The sequence below is a fragment of the Ixodes scapularis genome, unplaced genomic scaffold (genome assembly GCF_016920785.2).
Source record: "Ixodes scapularis isolate PalLabHiFi unplaced genomic scaffold, ASM1692078v2 PGA_scaffold8__174_contigs__length_109621045, whole genome shotgun sequence".
NCBI classification, from domain to species: Eukaryota; Metazoa; Arthropoda; class Arachnida; order Ixodida; family Ixodidae; genus Ixodes; species Ixodes scapularis.
The window spans coordinates 77,601,652-77,620,039 of record NW_024609883.1 but is presented as its reverse complement, the minus strand read 5'-3'; the positions used below and the strand labels follow the sequence as shown (position 1 = coordinate 77,620,039).

Genomic DNA, 18,388 nt, shown 5'->3' with positions numbered 1-18,388 from the left:
TGTAATAATTACAAAATAGATGCGCAAATCAGAAGTTGTTTTCAGGATACATAATAGGATGCGCCAATGCGTTAATGTGTTTTCAAGCGTGCCCGATTGAACGCAAATGTGTGAACCAGTTTTCAGTACGATGGCTAAAGCAAACTATTAAGAAGTATACAAGAGTAGCAGAAAACACCGTATTGGCTGCTTACACACGTTAAAACCCATAACGAGATAAGAACGTAGAAATGATACCCCCATACAACGTGTTTCAGTAAAGTGTTAATTTGTTCTTCGACTCGGGTTTCTCACGGGTCTAACATTACTTAGCTCGCTTGCCCATTTACTTTGTCATCAAATATTGGCCATGTGCCCGTTTCCAGGCTTAACTCTGGTCAAGCAATTTTCTCTTTGAAGATAAATATCGTCTTTTCCTAAGGTATATTTACTTTTCTAGGGAGGCATCTTCAAAAATGATACTTTCTAATGAGTGATATTTCAGTATCGCAGAGTGTGTATCGCATGTTGTTTTAGGAGCGCATATGTTTGACAGTTTTCGCTGTTCCAACAGACCGAGTGTTTTCAGCAGGGACTCATATCGTAACCGTAACCAAACCGTATAGGAACGACATTTATTCAGGAATCGTAACCGGAACGAAACTGTTATTTGAAATTTATTAAAACCGTAACCGTAACCGTAAATTATTTACCGTTAGCCGAACCGATGTTAACCTCAAAATAAAAATACCAGTCTTTCTCAAGAATGACTTCGAATAGGATTCTTTAAATGTAGTGGCACAGAGTTACCGTAGGGAGTGATGCATATGCTAACACATTCCCGTTCAATTTAATTTTAGGTCTAAGTATGCTTAGTGGTAGAGCTTATAATGAAAAGTCTCTATTCGAAAAAGTGCGACTACGGTTCGACTGTTATGCGCATGCACGACGGCCTGGCTCAGTTTGCTTTGGATTGGATCGTGATGCCCAAATTATCAGGTCAAACATTCTACTTTTAGCAACGTTACTAAAACACTCAGTTGGGAAACTCGCCGTCGAAACCTGGGCCGCTGGCGTCCACCGAGACCGAGCTAAATGCGACAACAGCGCCACTCTTTTTCGTTTGTCTGTACTATGGTCACCTCGAGCTTTTTGAAAGCCTGTTTTTGCGTAAAAACAAACGGAAAAGACTCTTTTTGTATGAAATTTATTGGAGTTCAGTACCAAATGATGGGCGCGTGATGTTTTTATCATCTTTAGTTCGCAAGGTTTTGCGGAACAATTAATATTGTTTTTATAAAACCATGCCTCAGCGGGCCTTTCAGGTAGCGCGTCCCGACCTAGGTGCATTTTAACTTCAGTAGTTCAACGCGGCGCGTCCGCCGGGGAGACGGGGGTTCACCCCTGTCAAAGCCAAAAATAGAAGTCACGTGCAGTTCTTCGAGAGGCCGCTGCGGAAGAAATGGTGGCGTTGTGTTCGTCATTAGCTCGGTGCTCGGAGACAGATTGGGGCCATATTTTTAGGGCTGTCTCTATGGGAGTTTCCCAACTGAGTGTTTTAGTAACGTTGACTTTTAGTAACGGCAGCATTGAGTGACTGTTTTGGTAACATAGCAATATTACATTATGTTATTAACTTTTAAGTTATTATAATTATGTTCCGTTGATTTTAACTATTTTTAAAATAAAGCAACCTTTTCGGTAATAACCTTCTCTTCAAATCTAGACACTCCTGTAGCAAAGTCTAGCCACACTGACAACGAAGTCGAACCTTGTAGAACCGGGTTAGAAGGTCGAAGGTTCGTTGAAACAGTTGAACCTTGACGTTCAACGTAAGAATCCAGCTCAAAGCTCGACGAAATGTTGTGACATCCCTAGTTGTGACATATCTGTAAAGGAAGATTTTTCTTGCAAACTCGGAAGAAAAATGGTGCCACTTAGTATATTACTAATTGCACAATTTTTTTAGCGTCACAGAATCGGACAGTTAGAATTGTGCTCTTTTTTAACAACATGCATTTGCTTAGAAATAACAAACATGAAAACGAAGTCTAGGGAAAGGAACGAACAGCACAGGAAATGTTTTTACAGCTTTCTGTGTTGTCCTTTCCTCCCCTTAGTCCTTCTTTTGCGCTATTGCATTTACATTAAGTTTGACTTTCACCAACTAGCCCAGCTCTCAATTTTTTCACTTTATTCCACTTCGCCGTATTTTAATAAAAGAGAACTATAGTTCTGTTTCTTCCTTCAGTGTGGGCGAAGCCTCTTCCGCACATCTTAGGTTGCAGAAAACTAAAGCGACGAGAAGGTGCGAATTGTTTTTTCAGCACCCAGTGGCAACTTTCTGAGAGTTGTTTTCATACGCTGCCGAACAACAAACAAGCTATGTTTATTTTTATTTTTGTTATATACCGGGTGATTTAAGGAGACGGCAGGCTCTTTAAATCGACCGGGAAATTCGATTTCTTAACCTATCGCGCTACGACTTTGTGCAGCGTTCCCACAAATGGTGCTTTTTTTTTTTTTTTTTGTAAAATTTGCAAAGAGCGAACTTACCTGAGGAAAAAGTAAAGAAAGAAAAATGGCTTTGCTCCTATGGAAACGCAGCGACGCCACCGGTCTGCAAACAACACGGCGCCGTTTCGCACGGGAGACAAGAGATGGCGCAAGCGGTCACGACGCCACCTGCCGCCAAGGAACGAGCAGACGACGCCAAGAGCCGGCCCTTTCGCAGACAAGGAACTGCAGTTCCTTGTTGTTACCGCGCCTGTCTTTTTTGTTTCTGCGATTGTCGCCACCTGCGGAACGCTAGCCGCTTTTGAGTCGAAAAGATTGTCTGCTAAAAAGGCCTGCTCTCGACGCCGTATGCTCGTTCGTTGACGGCGTTCGTTGCGCCATCTCTTGTTTCCCGTGCGAAACGGCGCCGTGTTGTTTGAAGACCGGTGGCGTCGCTGCGTTTCCATAGGAGCTAAGCCTTTTTCTTTCTTTACTTTTTGCCTCAGGTAAGTTCGCCCTTAGCAAATTTAAAAAAAAAAAAAAAAAAAAATGCACCATTTGTGGGCAACGCTGCACAAAGTCGTAGCGCGATAGGTTAGGAAACCGAATTTTCCGGTCGATTTAAAGAGCCTGCCGTCTCCTTGAATCACCCGGTAGAATGCGATGATCGCCAAGTAGCGGGGTAGCATGTATGCTTGGGTATCAAACTATAAAATGCAAATATACGTAGTGAAGAGGCGTTGGAGCTAGAAACTAAGGCGTTTTTGAGTTTTTGTTATCGTGAATGTTCCGGTGTTGGGTATATAGGACCGTTTAGTACAAAACGGCTCTCTAGCATTTCAATAAAAGAAATGATTGGATAAACCGAAAAGAAACCCGGTTTTTAGCAACGCGGGATTGGTACCCGAAATTGTAAAGATTAAAACCGTAAAAAACCGAAACGAAACCGATATCAAGAGTAAACCGTAATCGTAACCGTAACCGAAACGTTATATTTTTCGGCCTGAATCTCTGGCTTTCAAGGCATTCAGGAAAAGTGGTAATTTATTTAAAAAAAATTAGCTTGCCAAGGGGTGACAACATCTGACGATGTGAAATATCCCAATAGTCAGCGTTTGAATGGCTAAAGCGCACATGAATTGTAGAACAATTAGGCAATCAATCGACTGGTGACGTAATAAACATGTTGACTTTGGCACCAGCAGAAATGGCCACCTGAATTAGAAGAGTTAACGTAACAAACAACAAACCGAAAAAAGTGGGTTCACTTGCTCGTTAAACAAGGTGACAGCTAATCACGGCCAACAATACAAGCATGCTAGCGAATGACTAAGCTTGGGAATACGATTGGACCCAAAGAATGCGATGTGCACGGGGACAACGAGCAAACGAAACGCCATACTCACCATATTCCTAAGTGCACGGAAGTTAGCTTTTTGTCTAATCGTATTCTGAGCTCCGTCATTCGCTGGAATCCTTGAATTCTTAGTCACGATTGGCTGTCATCTTGCTCAGAAAAAAAGTATATTCGCGTACCCATTTTAGAATGCATGCTGGGGAACCAGCTTTAAAAAAAGTGCACGATTTCTATTTGTTGTTTTTTTCTTGATTTTTCTACTTGTCTTACGTATCTTTGTTACCTTTTGCTGGCAGTGTGAAAGATCAACGTGATGAGGACCTTTGTCACTAGCAGTTCTTACGTTTCTGCTTGAATCTCTCTGAAGGCGGACATTATAGAATCCTAAATAAATCCTAAATAGAATGCTATGGTCCCTAACAGCTTAAGGAACTCAAGGCGCAGTGAGTCTTGAGCACCTTATTATCGCTTCGCAGCCAATGAGAATGCTGCCTCAGACAATAACAACTCCGAAGAGCGAATGAAAAAGAAAAGAAATGTACTTATAGCAGGCCACGCCATTGTGTTTCTTGAGCTCTGAGTGACCGCGTCTTTGAGTCGGCTTCCATAGAAGTGGTTCCTCGATTTCCACCCGAAGACGTCATAAAAGTGTCATGCTGTCGTTGGTCGCGATCCTGGCGGTGTCCCACCGGCGGCGGCGGAATGTGGCAGACGCAAGGAGGATATAATTTACCCCGTAAGTGATGACGCCACAACATGGCGCTCCGCTTCAAACAAGCATTTGCTCGGGCTGTTGTGATGGGCAAATACATAGGGGCTTGACGTGAGGTTAGAAATTGTCTGATAAAAAGGGAACTAATTTTTTTGTAAGCATTCTGGCTTCTTAATATCTAATCATGCATACTTGTTATAGTCACAATACTATAAATCGACGACAGAAGGCCTTAATAAAGTTCCACAACTGGTTTTGCCTTACTAGCTGACGACAGAATGGCTACGCTGGCTCAGTGGTTCTTTCTGAGGAAGTAGACGACCGCGTTGAGTGAGGATGGTGACGATCGGCAAAACTTCTATTTTCGGGTTCAACTTTCTGCGGGATTACGGAAGTGAAAACTACCCATGCACAGATTCGGTCTACGCACGGCGTGCGCGAGCGCGCGAACACCTTCTGTGGAGCTCGCTTCCGCAATATTTGAGAAGGTGAAAACACTGTGAAGCCGAATAACGTACTGCGACGACGTGAAGTGTATCGAGGTCGAAGTGCAGGCCAGCACACGTTTCAAGGATTTCTGAAAGCAATGTTGCATCAGTGCACACCTGTGTGATCAGACGAACTGTCCATAACACACACACAAACACACATACATATATATACAGGGTGTTTCCTTTTAAAATTAACAGATTTGGTTATAAAAAGCCGTGAAAGTTACACTTATGTGGTTTGTGCAGGTGAGTTATACGGATAGGGGGACATTATATGGGTGGCTAATCTTTGCTTTAAGTTGGATAATTAATTGAAATTCGTTCTTTAAGTTTTTTTTTAAAATACGGTTACACATACAAACTTACTGAGTGTCATCGAAAACCACTAAATAAACTTTTTATATAACGACTTGAAGCTCGTGGGAAACTCCGGGGCGCGCCAAAGTTACCACTCATGAAACAGGCTCAAAGCTGTAGCAGTGGTGGAACGCGGATGATTTGATTATCATCGCGTTTCTCTACTGCTAGCTTTGCGCCTGCTTCACGAGTGGTAACTTTCGCGCGTTCCCAAGTTACCCACGAGCTCAGGTTTTGACGTAAAGAACAAATCTAAAACAGCAGAGCCGCGAGTTGGCTGACTAATAATTTGACGAAGTGAGAACGCGCGCGTTACATCCACAAAATCACGGCTTTGTTTAGGAAGACTAAACCAGAGGAGGGGAGGTCGGCCAAGCAATGTCAGGAAAGTTAAAGTCTCCTGCCAACAAAACATGTCATTCGGGTAAGTTCTAACAAGGAGCTCCATAAACTTGTAAAGTAAAGGGGACAAATCCAGAAGCCCGGGTGGCTTGTAACAAGCAATCACTATAACATAAACACCATGCGTTTTTATTCTGACCCACACGCCTTCAAAACTTGGAATGATATCAAAGTTTTCAACACGCAAGCACTTTTTTATTGCGATCAAAACCCCTCCCCCTCTCCGCTCAGTGCGGTCTTTCCGAACAATGGAAAAACCGTCGTTCAAAATTAATTCAGAGTTCTGGATATCTGCTGTCAGCCACGTTTCACTGACAACAACCCCATCAGCTGTACATGACTGCGCGGCGGAAAGTAGCTCTTTTTGTTTAGAGTACAGGCTACTCGCGTTTGCGATAAAGAAACTTAAAGTTGAGGAAGGCGGCGGTTGACGCACTTGGGCTGACGGGGGTGGCCTTGATTCTTCCAATAGCTATGTTGGGGTCGGTTTCACGCAACCGGTCTTGGTGTCAAAATAATAACCTGAGGTTCCCATGATAAGCTTATCATGTCGTAGCTTAAAGGCCTTTTCTTGAGTCTTTGCGGAGGCAACGAGTTCTTTCCTTGCGTTTCGAAATTCGGCGAAATCTTCGCTCAAGCGATAGCCTGTTCCCATCAGTTTAGGTGCTTTTGACAGGACAAGTTCCTTTTCTTTAAAGGGATGCTGAACCGAAATGTGGATTCCACAAAACACGCGGCAAAAGCGTGCAACGGGATGCTACATACACTAAAATATCACTCATACAGCGATATCTTGAACGGATGACTTATTTTTCAAGAAAAGGAGGCGCATTTGACAGAAATGTTCACGTCATGTTTCTCCGAGAAGGAGAGGGAACGGCCTTGCGTCTTCTCCGCCTCGCCGCCTTGAGGGAGCGAAGCGAAGAGAGGAGGAAACTAGGTATCTTCACGGTCACGTGCCTCGTCGGCCTGGTTCAATCTCGACCTCTTTTTCCCAAGATACGGCCGTTCATTCGAGATATCACCTTACGAGTAGTGTTGTAGGAATTGTAGCGTCCCGCCTACATCTTCTGCATAGTTTTTTCTGAAAACCAAATTTCGGTTCACTATCCCTTTAAGGGAGTTCAATTTAACAATGATTTACCTGTATGAGTTGCATTCGTCTTTGTAATAACCAATTCGATGGGCGCGTTCAATCCAGCAAGGTTCTATCTTAACGCCAAGCATTTCTTCGCAGAACGCAATGACGTTCTCCTCAGACCGTTTCCACGTCTCCCTTCTGCTATCTTCGATATTGAAAAACAGCAGATTATTACGTCTCGACTGACTTTCAAGCTCTCGGCACCTTTGGGCCATTTTCTCAAGCGTGATACTGTTTCGCGAGGTAGCCGCTGAAACGGCAGCGACGTCTGCCTTGACTGGTTTTAAGCTCAAAACCTTTCGATCAATGTCGTCAATTTTGGTTCTCAGGGTTGCTAAAACGGAGTCGGTTTTTGTTGTCTTAATTGTAGAGACTTGATTTCAGTCATTATTGCTGGCTGGCCAACAGTAGGTTTTGCTTAAAAGGGCGAGCATTTGGTCCTCTGGAGCGCTAGGATCACGGGTATCCGTGACAGTGCCAGGGTTAGATTCAACGTCCCCTGATAAGAGAATTAGCTTCCTTGTAAGGTTTATGGCAAGAGACACTTTCGATGCTACGGCGGCAAACTTCGACCGAACACTGAGCAAGCACTTATAAACGGTGGGTGGGCTCGATACCGCAATCATGAAGACATTGCAGTCTCGGTAACTATGTGGTAAGGCACCAACCTATGAATGGGCGGGTAGTGAGTGACACATTCTAGCTGCGGTATCGTGCCCAAAGTGCGACGTCACATGTGGCCACTTTCGTAGTCTCGCTCCGTGATGATACCGTGGTGTCGGTTGCCAGACTCGTGGAGGGGATTCCGCCGATGTCGAAAAAAAGGCAGAAGGGTGAAGGGCACACGGTCCGAGTGGTCCAGGTGTCGATGTAAAGGACGGGGGCTCTCCGATGTGCAGAGTCAGCCTGTCGGAAGGCAGCACCAGTGGGGGGCCCACATCAACGCACAAAAGGCCGCAGCGGCGATAACCTGTGAATGGGCGGGAAGTGAGCGACACATTCTAGCAGCGGTACCCTGCCCAAGGTACGACGTCGCTTCTGGCCACTTTTGTAGTCTCGCTCCGTGAGGATACCGTGGTGGTGGTTGCCAGACTCGTGGAGGGGACTCCGTCGATGTCAACCAAAAAGGCAGAAGGGTGAAGCGCACACGGTCCGACTGGTCCAGGTGTCGATGTAAAGGACGAGCGCTCTCCGATGTGCGGAGTCAGCGTGTCGCAAGGCAGCGCCAGTGGGGGGACGGAAGCAACGTACAAAAGACCACAGCGGCGATAACCTGTGAATGGGCGGGAAGTGAGTGACACATTCTAGCAGCGGTATCGTGCTATTTCCTGGACGCACTTCAACAAAAACTGCTCTACGCCGACGACGATACGTCAGTTGAATGTGCGCAACCTTCTTTTTTGAATGTTTGAGGGGTGGCCCAGTTGGATCATGCATATATCAAAGATTACATGATATCTATTTTTTATAAGTAAGTACACTGCAAGCATGCTTCTGATAGTAGTCCTGCTTTCCTCTTAATCTCGGCGGGTTTTTCTGTGATGAGTTTTGCTTGGCATAAGGACAGTTCATTTTATTTAATAATTTGCTTTTCGCTTTACAGAGAAGTATGACCTTTGTGAATAAGTCGAGAATACGCTGTGTGCAATGTTAGTGGTTTAAAGGGGCCCTACAAGGACTTTTTATTGGTTCTTAGTTTGCACCGAACCTGAGCGCACTGAACGTAGTAACTTAATTAAACTTTCCTTTCCTCGAATTTCTCTTTATTTTAAAAGTTATAGACAAATTAAAATTAAAAACTACAAGCAAAAAATAACCTCCTTCATGACGTCCTTGGTTGCTTCAGTGGCCGTGAATTAGCGGAGGGGTAGTGAGCTCAGCGAGCGGTCACGGCTGCCGCACTCCGTGTCGACGGCTCGAGAGGGCGCTACTAAAGCATGTTCTGGCTAGGCTGTATGAAGCGGGCAGCTAGGGCGGTTCGCATTGCATTTGCTGCGCGAGTAAACACTAATTCGGCATGACACTTCATTGGGCACAAACGACAGCAAACACGGGGTATCGATCAGTTCAGAACGGGAGCCACTTCGTGCTGCCATACCGCCGAAAGGCTAAACAAGCCGAAGCTGCTCGCCGAAGGCTTTGGGAACGCTCGGAACTGGTCGGATCCTCCAGTCGATATGACCGCAGCGCCGCCACGTACATCCGGGACCTTTCCGCGTCGGCGCCTGATCCCACTACCCTTTTCTAGTATGCGCCGCCTTTTCCACCGCTTGGTGGAGGGTATGTCGACGGGTCATTTCTTGTTTTTGTACCTTCCAAACTTCATTTGTTTCTTTTCTGATCCAAAATATTGAACAAAAACTACTTTTATAAATAATTGAAACGGTTCGCGTCTATTATATTTTGTGTTTCGACTAAACAGAAGCTTTTACCGGCTCTGACCAGCAGTAAGCCCAAGACCAAAGACGCCACATTTTGCGCGCTTTCGGCACCGCGGGTCGCCCCCGTAGGTGGAGGAGGCTTCCGCGTCGTTCGGTTAAAATATGACGCACTGATATTTAGCTACTCTCTCCGTGCCCGCTGGCTTGCCCGAATCCCGAGGGACGTGGAAACCACGAAAAAGGTTGACGCTTAAATATCATTGCAGGGCCCGTTAATAGACATCTTGGAGCGATCGAAAAAAATTTGTTTGTCTGTGTATGTTATTGATATGCAACGTCCTATAAAACACAAACTTGCACGACGTTCGGCCAATACTGAGCAGACGCATCGTAGAGTATTCGCACGATATTGCGAGAACACTAGGCCGGGGCAAAACGAGTGTACGGCAGTACCTGCCAATATCAAACAGTGGTGCAAAACTGGACATTTGAGCTATATTGGAACCGACTTTCGGCCGGTACCGGCACGATACTGCAAAGTATTGCCGTGCTGCTTGGGAACGGAGGTGCACCTGACCATCGTGTTTCCAGCGCTTATTTAATTTAAGTTTCTTCTGGGACGCGTGAAAGATCACTTTTGTGACAGACCGAAGATATTCCAAACTTCGGCTGACCTGTCGGCTTTCTTTGGCACTTTTGGCACTTCAGTGGGTAGCCAGAAAAGAGCCAAACTTCGGCATGCCCTGAATCGCCAAAATAGGATTTATTGCGGCAGTCCTGGCTCAAGTCTGGCATTCACTTTGGCACACTTGTGGCGGACTAGAGAAAAGCCAAACTCGGCGTGGCCGAAATACTCAAATTAGGTGTTGCTTTGGCAGTTATGGTTCAAGTCTGGAACTTACTTTGGCAGAACTGTGGTGGACCAGAGAAAGGCCAAACTTGGCATGTCCAAAATACCCAAATTCGGCGTTGCTTTGGCAGTTTTGGCTCAAGTATGGGACTACTTCGGCACTCCTTTGGCGGACCAGAGAAGAGCCAAACTTTGCCAAGCCCTAGCATCGCCCAACTTGGGCTATAGTTAGGCAACGTACTTTGGCACTGATGAACGCCATGATGCAAAACCTAACTGGGCCAAAGTTGGGCCCTTACGTTTGCTAGAACTTTGCCCAAGGTGGGCATTTTTCTGGCGTGCTACCTGGGACGTGACGTCACGTGTGACGTTATCATGGGAAACGTCCCATAATGCACCACGCGGCTACGCCGACGCCGCTCAAGCCGAAAAAAAAACGCTAAGAGCTGCGCTCTTAAAAAGAATGCTACGTAAACACGGAAGATAATTTAGGTCACCCTACACACCTATTCCCATTTATACACACCGTAGGGTAACGTAATATTCGGATGGGCCGAAAAATAGTCTCGTTAGAGATTAAATCTATATCTGAACGTCTTGAATGTGTTTATTTTTTCAGACGGACGAATTTTCCCGGGTTCCGAGTTATGGCGATAGATTGGCCACGCTTATGATCTACGTAAGTGGTCCTTTTTGTACCTGGGACGCTTGATGCTTCTTCTGTTAGCAGCGCACTTTTTTTCTTTCCTTTTTTATTAAGAATATATCTAGTTTTATAATTCAACACTTCAATTTTCATAATTTTTTTTCTTTCGTGCTTCCTAAACCTTGTCTCGCAGGGACCGATCCTGTTTGAGTACTTTACTTATTATGCTACGTTTAGTGGTGCGCGGAATGTGCGCCCAAACCGTCTTGAAATTCTAATCTTTCTACTCTTCTTAATTCTGTGGAGTAGTGCCCCGCGCATACATCAGACCGCGAATAAGCCAATTTTATACTTCTTCGTAGTCTCATTGCGAACGTACGGAAACCGTCACCAATAAGCCGCCGTTACAGCGATATATAGATCGCTAACTCATCGTACAAAGGAGATTTTGCAGCAGGGTGTCAGATAGACAGGTGGGGAAACGGCCCATAGAAGTCTACCTCCGCGCCGTGACCGGATTGTGTACTCGTCTGCTTGCGGGTACCCCCGATTTGCGACAGGTGGCGCTGCGGCGAGAGGAAAAAAAATCGGAATCGGATTTGGATGGAAATCTATGGGAGAGTGCGGAAAATAAAACGAGAGCACGACAGTCCTTCATTGAAAATCCACGAGAAACCATCTCCGTCAGTTCAGCCCGTCGCCAAAGGTCGCCCACCCGGAGTGAGAGTTCGCGCTGCTCCACATAGATGGCGCCACAGAAAAAGAGAAAACCGAGGGGGACACAATCCGGTCGCTCATTTGGCTCTCGTTTACCCACCTGTCTATCTTACACCCTGGTTTGCAGACACCTTTATTCTATGCATATTAGTAATGTCACATGGGCTAAAAAAAAACTATTTGCACATATGTTTGTAGCATAGGTGTGCATGAAGCGAACCCGAACATGCTTCGAGTTTTAGGCGTGTCAGCAGACAATTATGTGATCAAGTCTGCGACGAACATAGTGTCGTTTGTATGGTGTACAAGCTGTGCGAATACAGCTGTAGGCTTCCAATCGCGAACTTTAAAAAGCCGAAAACCAAAAAAAAGAAAAAAAATCGGCAAGCTCTTCTCAAGGAGATGTAGCCGAATTGTCGACTGAGCGGAGAAAAACCACAATCAAGAACAGCAGCAGCCAAATTCCAGCCGGTCTTTCGAAGAATTGCGGCTCACATTAACCCCTGTAGTTGATGGCAAATTTTTGTTTCTTTTTTTTACAGATGAGTGACGTTGAAGAAGGCGGAGCCACCGTTTTTCCAAAACTCGGAGTAAGACTGACTCCGAAAAAGGTTAAGAGTTCTCCCCTTGTTTACCCGTTTTTTACCACAAATGACCTGTAGGTTTAGGCGTCAACATATTTCTATTTTCCCGTAGATCCAGCAGAGAAACAGAAAGATAGGAAGAAAAAGAGGGAAATAGAAATAGATAAATAATGTTGTACAAGTAGTACGCGAGTTGTTCAAGCTAAAGGGTGCCTTCATGTGCGCTTTGCTTAAGGGCATGACGTCTAAACATTATGTTCAAAACGCTTGGTTTTCTCTTTTTTTTACATAAAATGCGTTATAGGGCTGGCACCTAACCAGATCCGGTTAGGTGCCAGCAATGGCAGTCGACAGGCCGACTGCCAGCCAAACACTCACGCAGCGCTCACCTCCGAACTGATTGAACACAAAGCCTCCGCGTCATCTCCCGGCGTTGTTAACACATCACGTGTCGAGACATATGGCGGCGCTATGATGCTTCGTGAACGAGCACGCGTCCGGCTTTCCCAGAGAAAGAGCGCAAAAGAGAGAGAAAGAGAGAGAGAGTGACAGAAAAACAGAGAAAGAAATTGTGAGTCCATTTACTTCACGTGAAGATGGAGGACCAACGGAGCTGCTATCTTTACGACAAAAGCTACTAGTTTCCGCTTGGCATCGGCGGCCCGATCTTCGTCGGTCATTTTCGCCCGGCGACGACGTTCAAACTCCCGCTTTTGTAGCCGATGATGCTTTAGACGGGCACGTTCTTCGGCCGTGAGTGGAGGATCGATCGAAGCCGGTGGACCCACACCATCGACCGCACCAGGCTGGGCCGCTGCGCGTTCGGCTTCTCGACGCTTTCGTACGCTTTCGCGCTTTTGAGCGCGCCGACAATCCTTGTAGGGGGGCTCTTCCTCCAAGAGCGAACAACACGCGGCCGCCTACCCATGGCGAGTCGAAAGGGCAACTGATAACGTCGATAGGAAATGGCTACGTCAAGAGACAAAGGAACGCAGCCATTGGTTGGTAGCTATTTTAGTTTTTACAGCGACGTTACAGCGAATCGCTATATTGATTGAATAAAAAACAGATACATGCAAAAAGGCGATCAAGTCTTTCGATACACGACGTTGTAAGTTCTAAACCGAATTTTTCGAGGCACACCTCAAGGACAGTTTTTTTTTTTTTTTTCTCGATTGAGCCCAAGTGTTTTTATCAGCATCGCAGAAGCGAAAGAAAAGAAGGATAGATGGGCGCGTTCTGCCCTCAGCCTCGTCACAGCGCACTCTTAGCTGAGATAAGTCGGTGACCATAGATGATATCAAGGGAACAGGACCTAACTATGCTCCGCGACAACTTTTCTTGGCAATGCAGTGGAAGGTACAGGCCCGCGTTCCCTCTCCCATTTTGAGTGTGCGCGTGCTCTCCTCCTCTCCCCGGAAATGGGGAGAGGAGGAGAGCCTGCGTGCACTCAAAATGGGAGAGGGAACGCGGGCCTGTACCTTCCACTGCATTGCCAAGAAAAGTTGTCGCCGAGTATATCTGATAATGCCAAGGAAGTCTGACTCACGCGGGTTGTCCCTGTTTTATTGACACTTGCCACGAGCAATCGGAACGAAGGAGCGCCGTGTAAACGGGAGTTTTTTTTTGTTTGTTTTTTAACATGCACGAACGCCTTTTTTTTCCAGATCCTAGCACATAACAGCGTTGCTCTAAAAATGCGCCGTCCTTTCTTGAATCGACAGTATACAGTCACGGCGACAGCTACGACATGCCACGGCGAGGTGTCTCGATGACGTCACCATTATGAATCTCCGATCCACCGCCAAGCGACAAACATGCCAAAGCTTGTAGGGCGGCTTCGGCTACCTTTAGCCCAAGCTTTTAATTTTAATAATTAGCTCAAACTAGATTTAAAATAAATCAAGAATGATCAAAAAAGAAAGTTCAATCTCGGCGGTACAGTAATTGTGGCCACCTAGCCGGCGCAACACGAGGCTCCTGCAAATTCTGTTTATCAAATGCCCCTGGCTTTCGAGGCTGTGGCGTAGCTCTGTGGTAAGGCGCCGGCTTCACACGCTGCAGACCCAGGATCGAATCTTGAGAACACCGCGGCGGCGGGCGATCTTCTCCGAGCATTTGACGATAGCGACGACGGATGGCCTACACCCTGCTACGACACCTACAACATCTAAGTACATTGACAACGGACATCCTCTCCAGTGTAGTAAACGATGTCTGTCGCTTCAAGAAAAAACCAACAACAACATACTCCTTGGTTGAGATAGCTCCGAATGTTTGGTTCTCTTTTTCTGCGAGCTGGTGCAAGGGCACTGCACTGCACTGCCGCGTTACAATAGGGAGTTTTAGTAGATCGTGTTTCTCGCTCCGCTAACCCTCCGCTACCCGGAACTCTACAGCCAAGGCCATCGGCGCGCAGGCGCAGTGGCGGTGTCTTCGTTGTGGAGGGTTAGCGGAGGCGTAAACAAGGTCATCTAAAACTCCCTAATTATCCTGCTTTCAACACGCTTACTCCAATTCCAACAGGCTCTGAGAGAAAGTCGTATTTACAATGCAACTGCCGAAGATGCCGCCCACAATTAGGACATCCACGGATTGCTTACCCGCTTACCTTGCACGACACAGGGCCGCTTCGCTCCACCCTGTCTCCACAAATGAAGACAGTTTCTCCACACTAACTCATTACACTTTGTGTTGCCCCTGCTTTTGGCACGCCAGTGCGACAAAGGGGCGCCTTTTTGCTTCTTTGTTCTGAAGCGAGTGCAAGCGCGTCTCGCGGCCCAAGTTCTTCGCGTTGTTTGTGATGTATGGCGGCATTTCGTTCCCGGCGATTCGTTTGGATTTTCCTTGCGAGCGCGTGATGTCCGCGTCCGGTACTACAATTAATGCCATCACCGTCGAGGGAAGGAAATTTAGGGACCCCATTTCGCGCTTTGTGATGCTACTACTGAACGACAATTAATTTCTTTAGTTGGTCCATTAGCCTGCGGTTAATTACGCGAGGGGTTATTCTACACTCTAAAAAGAAAAGGGAATCACCTTACACCCTTCTGTCTCATATAATGCACCCCAAAACTTAATTTCCACGTACAGCGTCCTTTAGTCGAACAGACGGCCCCCAATGTTACGAGGGGCTTGATCACGGTGGGATATAACTTATTAAATAGCTAAAGTACGTATCAAAGACCACAGAAAAGAAAAACACTGAAGTTTTGCAGTAGGGCCAAAAAAACCTGGATTATATTTTTGTAGCCAGTAACACGTGAATTACCTATTTTAATAAGTTGTACCACACGGCTATCAAGCCTTTCGTGAAAGTTAGTGCCGTCAGATTGAAGCAAGTGCGCTGTACGTCGCTCTGAAGTGTTAGGGTGTCTTATATGGGACAAAGGGTGTAAGAATACACCGTCAAACGTGAAAACAGCGCAAAAAATTGAACAAAGGAAAAGTGAAAGGAGTGCACTCCTCTCACTTGTCCTTTGTTCAATTTTTTGCGCTGTTTTCACGTTTGACGATGTTAAACCAACTAGCCCAACTTACCGCCTTTAAGAATACACCCTTTTTTCTAGAGTGTAAGATTCCACCAATGACATTGATGACCGCCATTTCAAAAAGTATAAGAAAAGCTACTCAATATAAGTGAACAAACAAAAGGGCCTGACCTGAAGGTTTATTGCACAGGGCGACGCCGCGTTTTGGTGGAACCTGAAAACCAGCGGTGCAGTAGAGAAGCTCACGCTACACGCCGGCTGTCCCGTGTTCTACGGAAACAAGTGGAGTAAGTTCCGGGAAAGTTAAAAAAAAAACAATAAATAGCAAAGTCGCTACCAAGAAACGAAGTGTATACCGAAGCAAACTTCGAAAAAAATAACCCGCGAGTCTCCTACCATAGCCTCCTCTATACGGAGAAAGCCTGGCGCGTCGCGTGAAAAGACGGCCGCCGTAAATGGGAAAGGAGGGGCGGAGAAACGGGAGCGGAGAGAACCTTGCCCGCTAGCGCCACAAAAGAGCGAGCGGCCAAACGCAGAAACAATCTTTTTTGTTTCTCTCTCTCTTTTCTTGTCGCTATCGTGGAGAGGAGAAACTCAACGTCCATGCTTTCCCGTTTCTCCCTGCGCCCTTTCGAATCGCCGCGCCCGTTTCTCCCGGAGTACAAAAACGACGGTGACGAAAACACAAAAACAAGCGTGGTTCGGGGAGCGGCCGCTCATGACCCAAGCGCTCGCTGTCTAGGTCTGCCCTTTCTGCTCTGCGCTACCATCTTGGTCACCGTTCGGCGCGCTCCTCCTCTCCTTTTTTCCAGCGGCCGCGCGCTCTATGGCTCCGTCGTCGATGTGCCAGGCTTTCTCCGTATAGAGGAGGCTATGCTCCTACGCTATGCAATTTCAGTCTCCAATGAGTTGCTTGCAGGCAGTCACAATTGATTTCGAGATTGCCGGTGAGTCAAGCATTATAAGCACGTGCGGTTCCAAAGACTGCCTCACTCGAGAGCTTTATGTTCTCGTCACCACGCGAATAAAGGTTGATTTGGTTTAAGGGTGATGATTTTTAAGGTACAACCCGACAGCTCAGCTCAGAAGCTTCGCATTCTGGTAGACTGCTGCCGTTTGCTTGGTAGCAGTGGCGCAAAGACTTTAATTCAACGAAAGAGTACCGAGACCGGTTATAACGAAGTCGGTTATAACGAAATAGCGGTTACAGCGAAGCGATCATGATTTCTCATTTCCTTTGTACTTCGTTAACCGAAGTCGGTTACAACGAAATAGCAGATATATCAAAGTGATTTCTGATTCCCGTTGACTTCTTTATAACTGGTCTCGGCAGTAGTATATCAATGACCAAAGGCAAACTCGAAGGTAGGTGACGCAACAAGCCGCGGCAGACTCTGGAACAATTGGAAGATGTCTTACGTAAAACGAGAGAGACTTTTATTTTCAGCAGAAAAGAAAGACTAAAATGATTAATGCACCCAATACCTTGTCACCCCATTTGTCAGTCATTAGAATACTTTTAACTTACATAAGATGCTTCGAGTGCCTACTAACAATACAAAATTCTTTTGAACTACAAATTGCGCGAGGGACAGGAACAAGTGAAAAAATAAGACTGAGGAAGCCATTAAATTATGTTTTACCATCAAGCTGAAAGAATAAAGAACACTAAAAAACTTGGTGCGCTGTCATAATATAATGAAAGAAACCCGTATCCTATACAACTAATGAAGTAGGCAGAATACAGGAATAAAATGTGTCCAGTATGTAAAACGTCATGTAAATAATCCTCAGCGATCAGTCTAAGAAACGACAAATGCATTTTAAGGAGGAAAAACGCTATCAGGGAATTTTCGTGAATGTCGCGTAGCTTGAAAAGAAAAAAAAATTGTATCACTTTTGAAAGGTATTTCTGTTTTTTTTTTTAGCTAGTAATTCTATATGAAACTAGCTACATTCTGAGCAAATTAGTTGAAAATGCAAGTAAATTACATTTCAAAAGTACTATACTCAATTACGCCCTAATGTCAAACTGATATGAAAAAGTATAATTATTTTTTTTTTGTTGCCATAGCCCGTACAGGTGGAATACGGTAGGACAAGCTTACACGAAAAACAAAATTAATTGCAATGGTGTTAGTTAGCTTTCTACAAGTTAAACTGGTGGACAAATACCGTTTTGCCATTGGCTCCGTTATCGATCGTAAATGACATATTCCTTTTGTCGCGCAGTCGCCAACAAGTGGTTCAGGAGCTACGGCAACGTGTTTCGGCTGCCTTGCTCCACGGACCGATACGCTTCCATGGCACCCCTCGTATGACCTATCTTACAAGACTTCACTCCTATACCTGTGGTCCTACGTCAGCAGTCAGCGTCCTCCCGGGCCTCCTCGTGCACCAAAAAGAAAATTAGAGGACTAGCTGCTTGCAATAAAATTATGTTCACTTATGACAGTGTCAATGCTTAAGTTAAAAAAAACAAAAAAAACAAAACAATCTCACTGTTTGACCCCTCAACTGGTGACTTCCATGAGCAAGAAATATTGTCGAAATGGGGACTTCGTTTTTCCCCATTTTGCCAACATCTTTTAGTACCACACTTATCTCGTCAAGCGTTTTCTTTTGTGCTGCCATGTATGCATTGGGTTCTAAAGCAACCTCATTCGGAAGTTGCACTTTCTTCCCCCCCCCCCCCCCCCAAAGCAGCCGTCAAAATAGCATTGCGCCTACAGAGGCGCTCTCCAGACCATGTCACAAGTTAAGAAGATAATGCATTCATACAAA

General features: G+C 45.7%; 1 protein-coding gene across 1 annotated transcript in view; it reads left to right on the top strand.

Annotated features, from left to right (window-relative positions):
- LOC8040933 (prolyl 4-hydroxylase subunit alpha-1-like) overlaps nt 1-17,925 on the top strand; it is a 54,572-nt gene extending 36,647 nt beyond the window's left edge. The window contains exons 12-15 of the mRNA XM_040215268.1: nt 10,786-10,845; nt 12,072-12,140; nt 15,795-15,891; nt 17,837-17,925. Of these exons, the coding sequence (XP_040071202.1) occupies nt 10,786-10,845; nt 12,072-12,140; nt 15,795-15,891; nt 17,837-17,925 (315 nt within the window). The remainder of the gene's footprint in view (nt 1-10,785; nt 10,846-12,071; nt 12,141-15,794; nt 15,892-17,836) is intronic.
- The last annotated feature ends 463 nt before the right edge of the window (nt 17,926-18,388 follow it).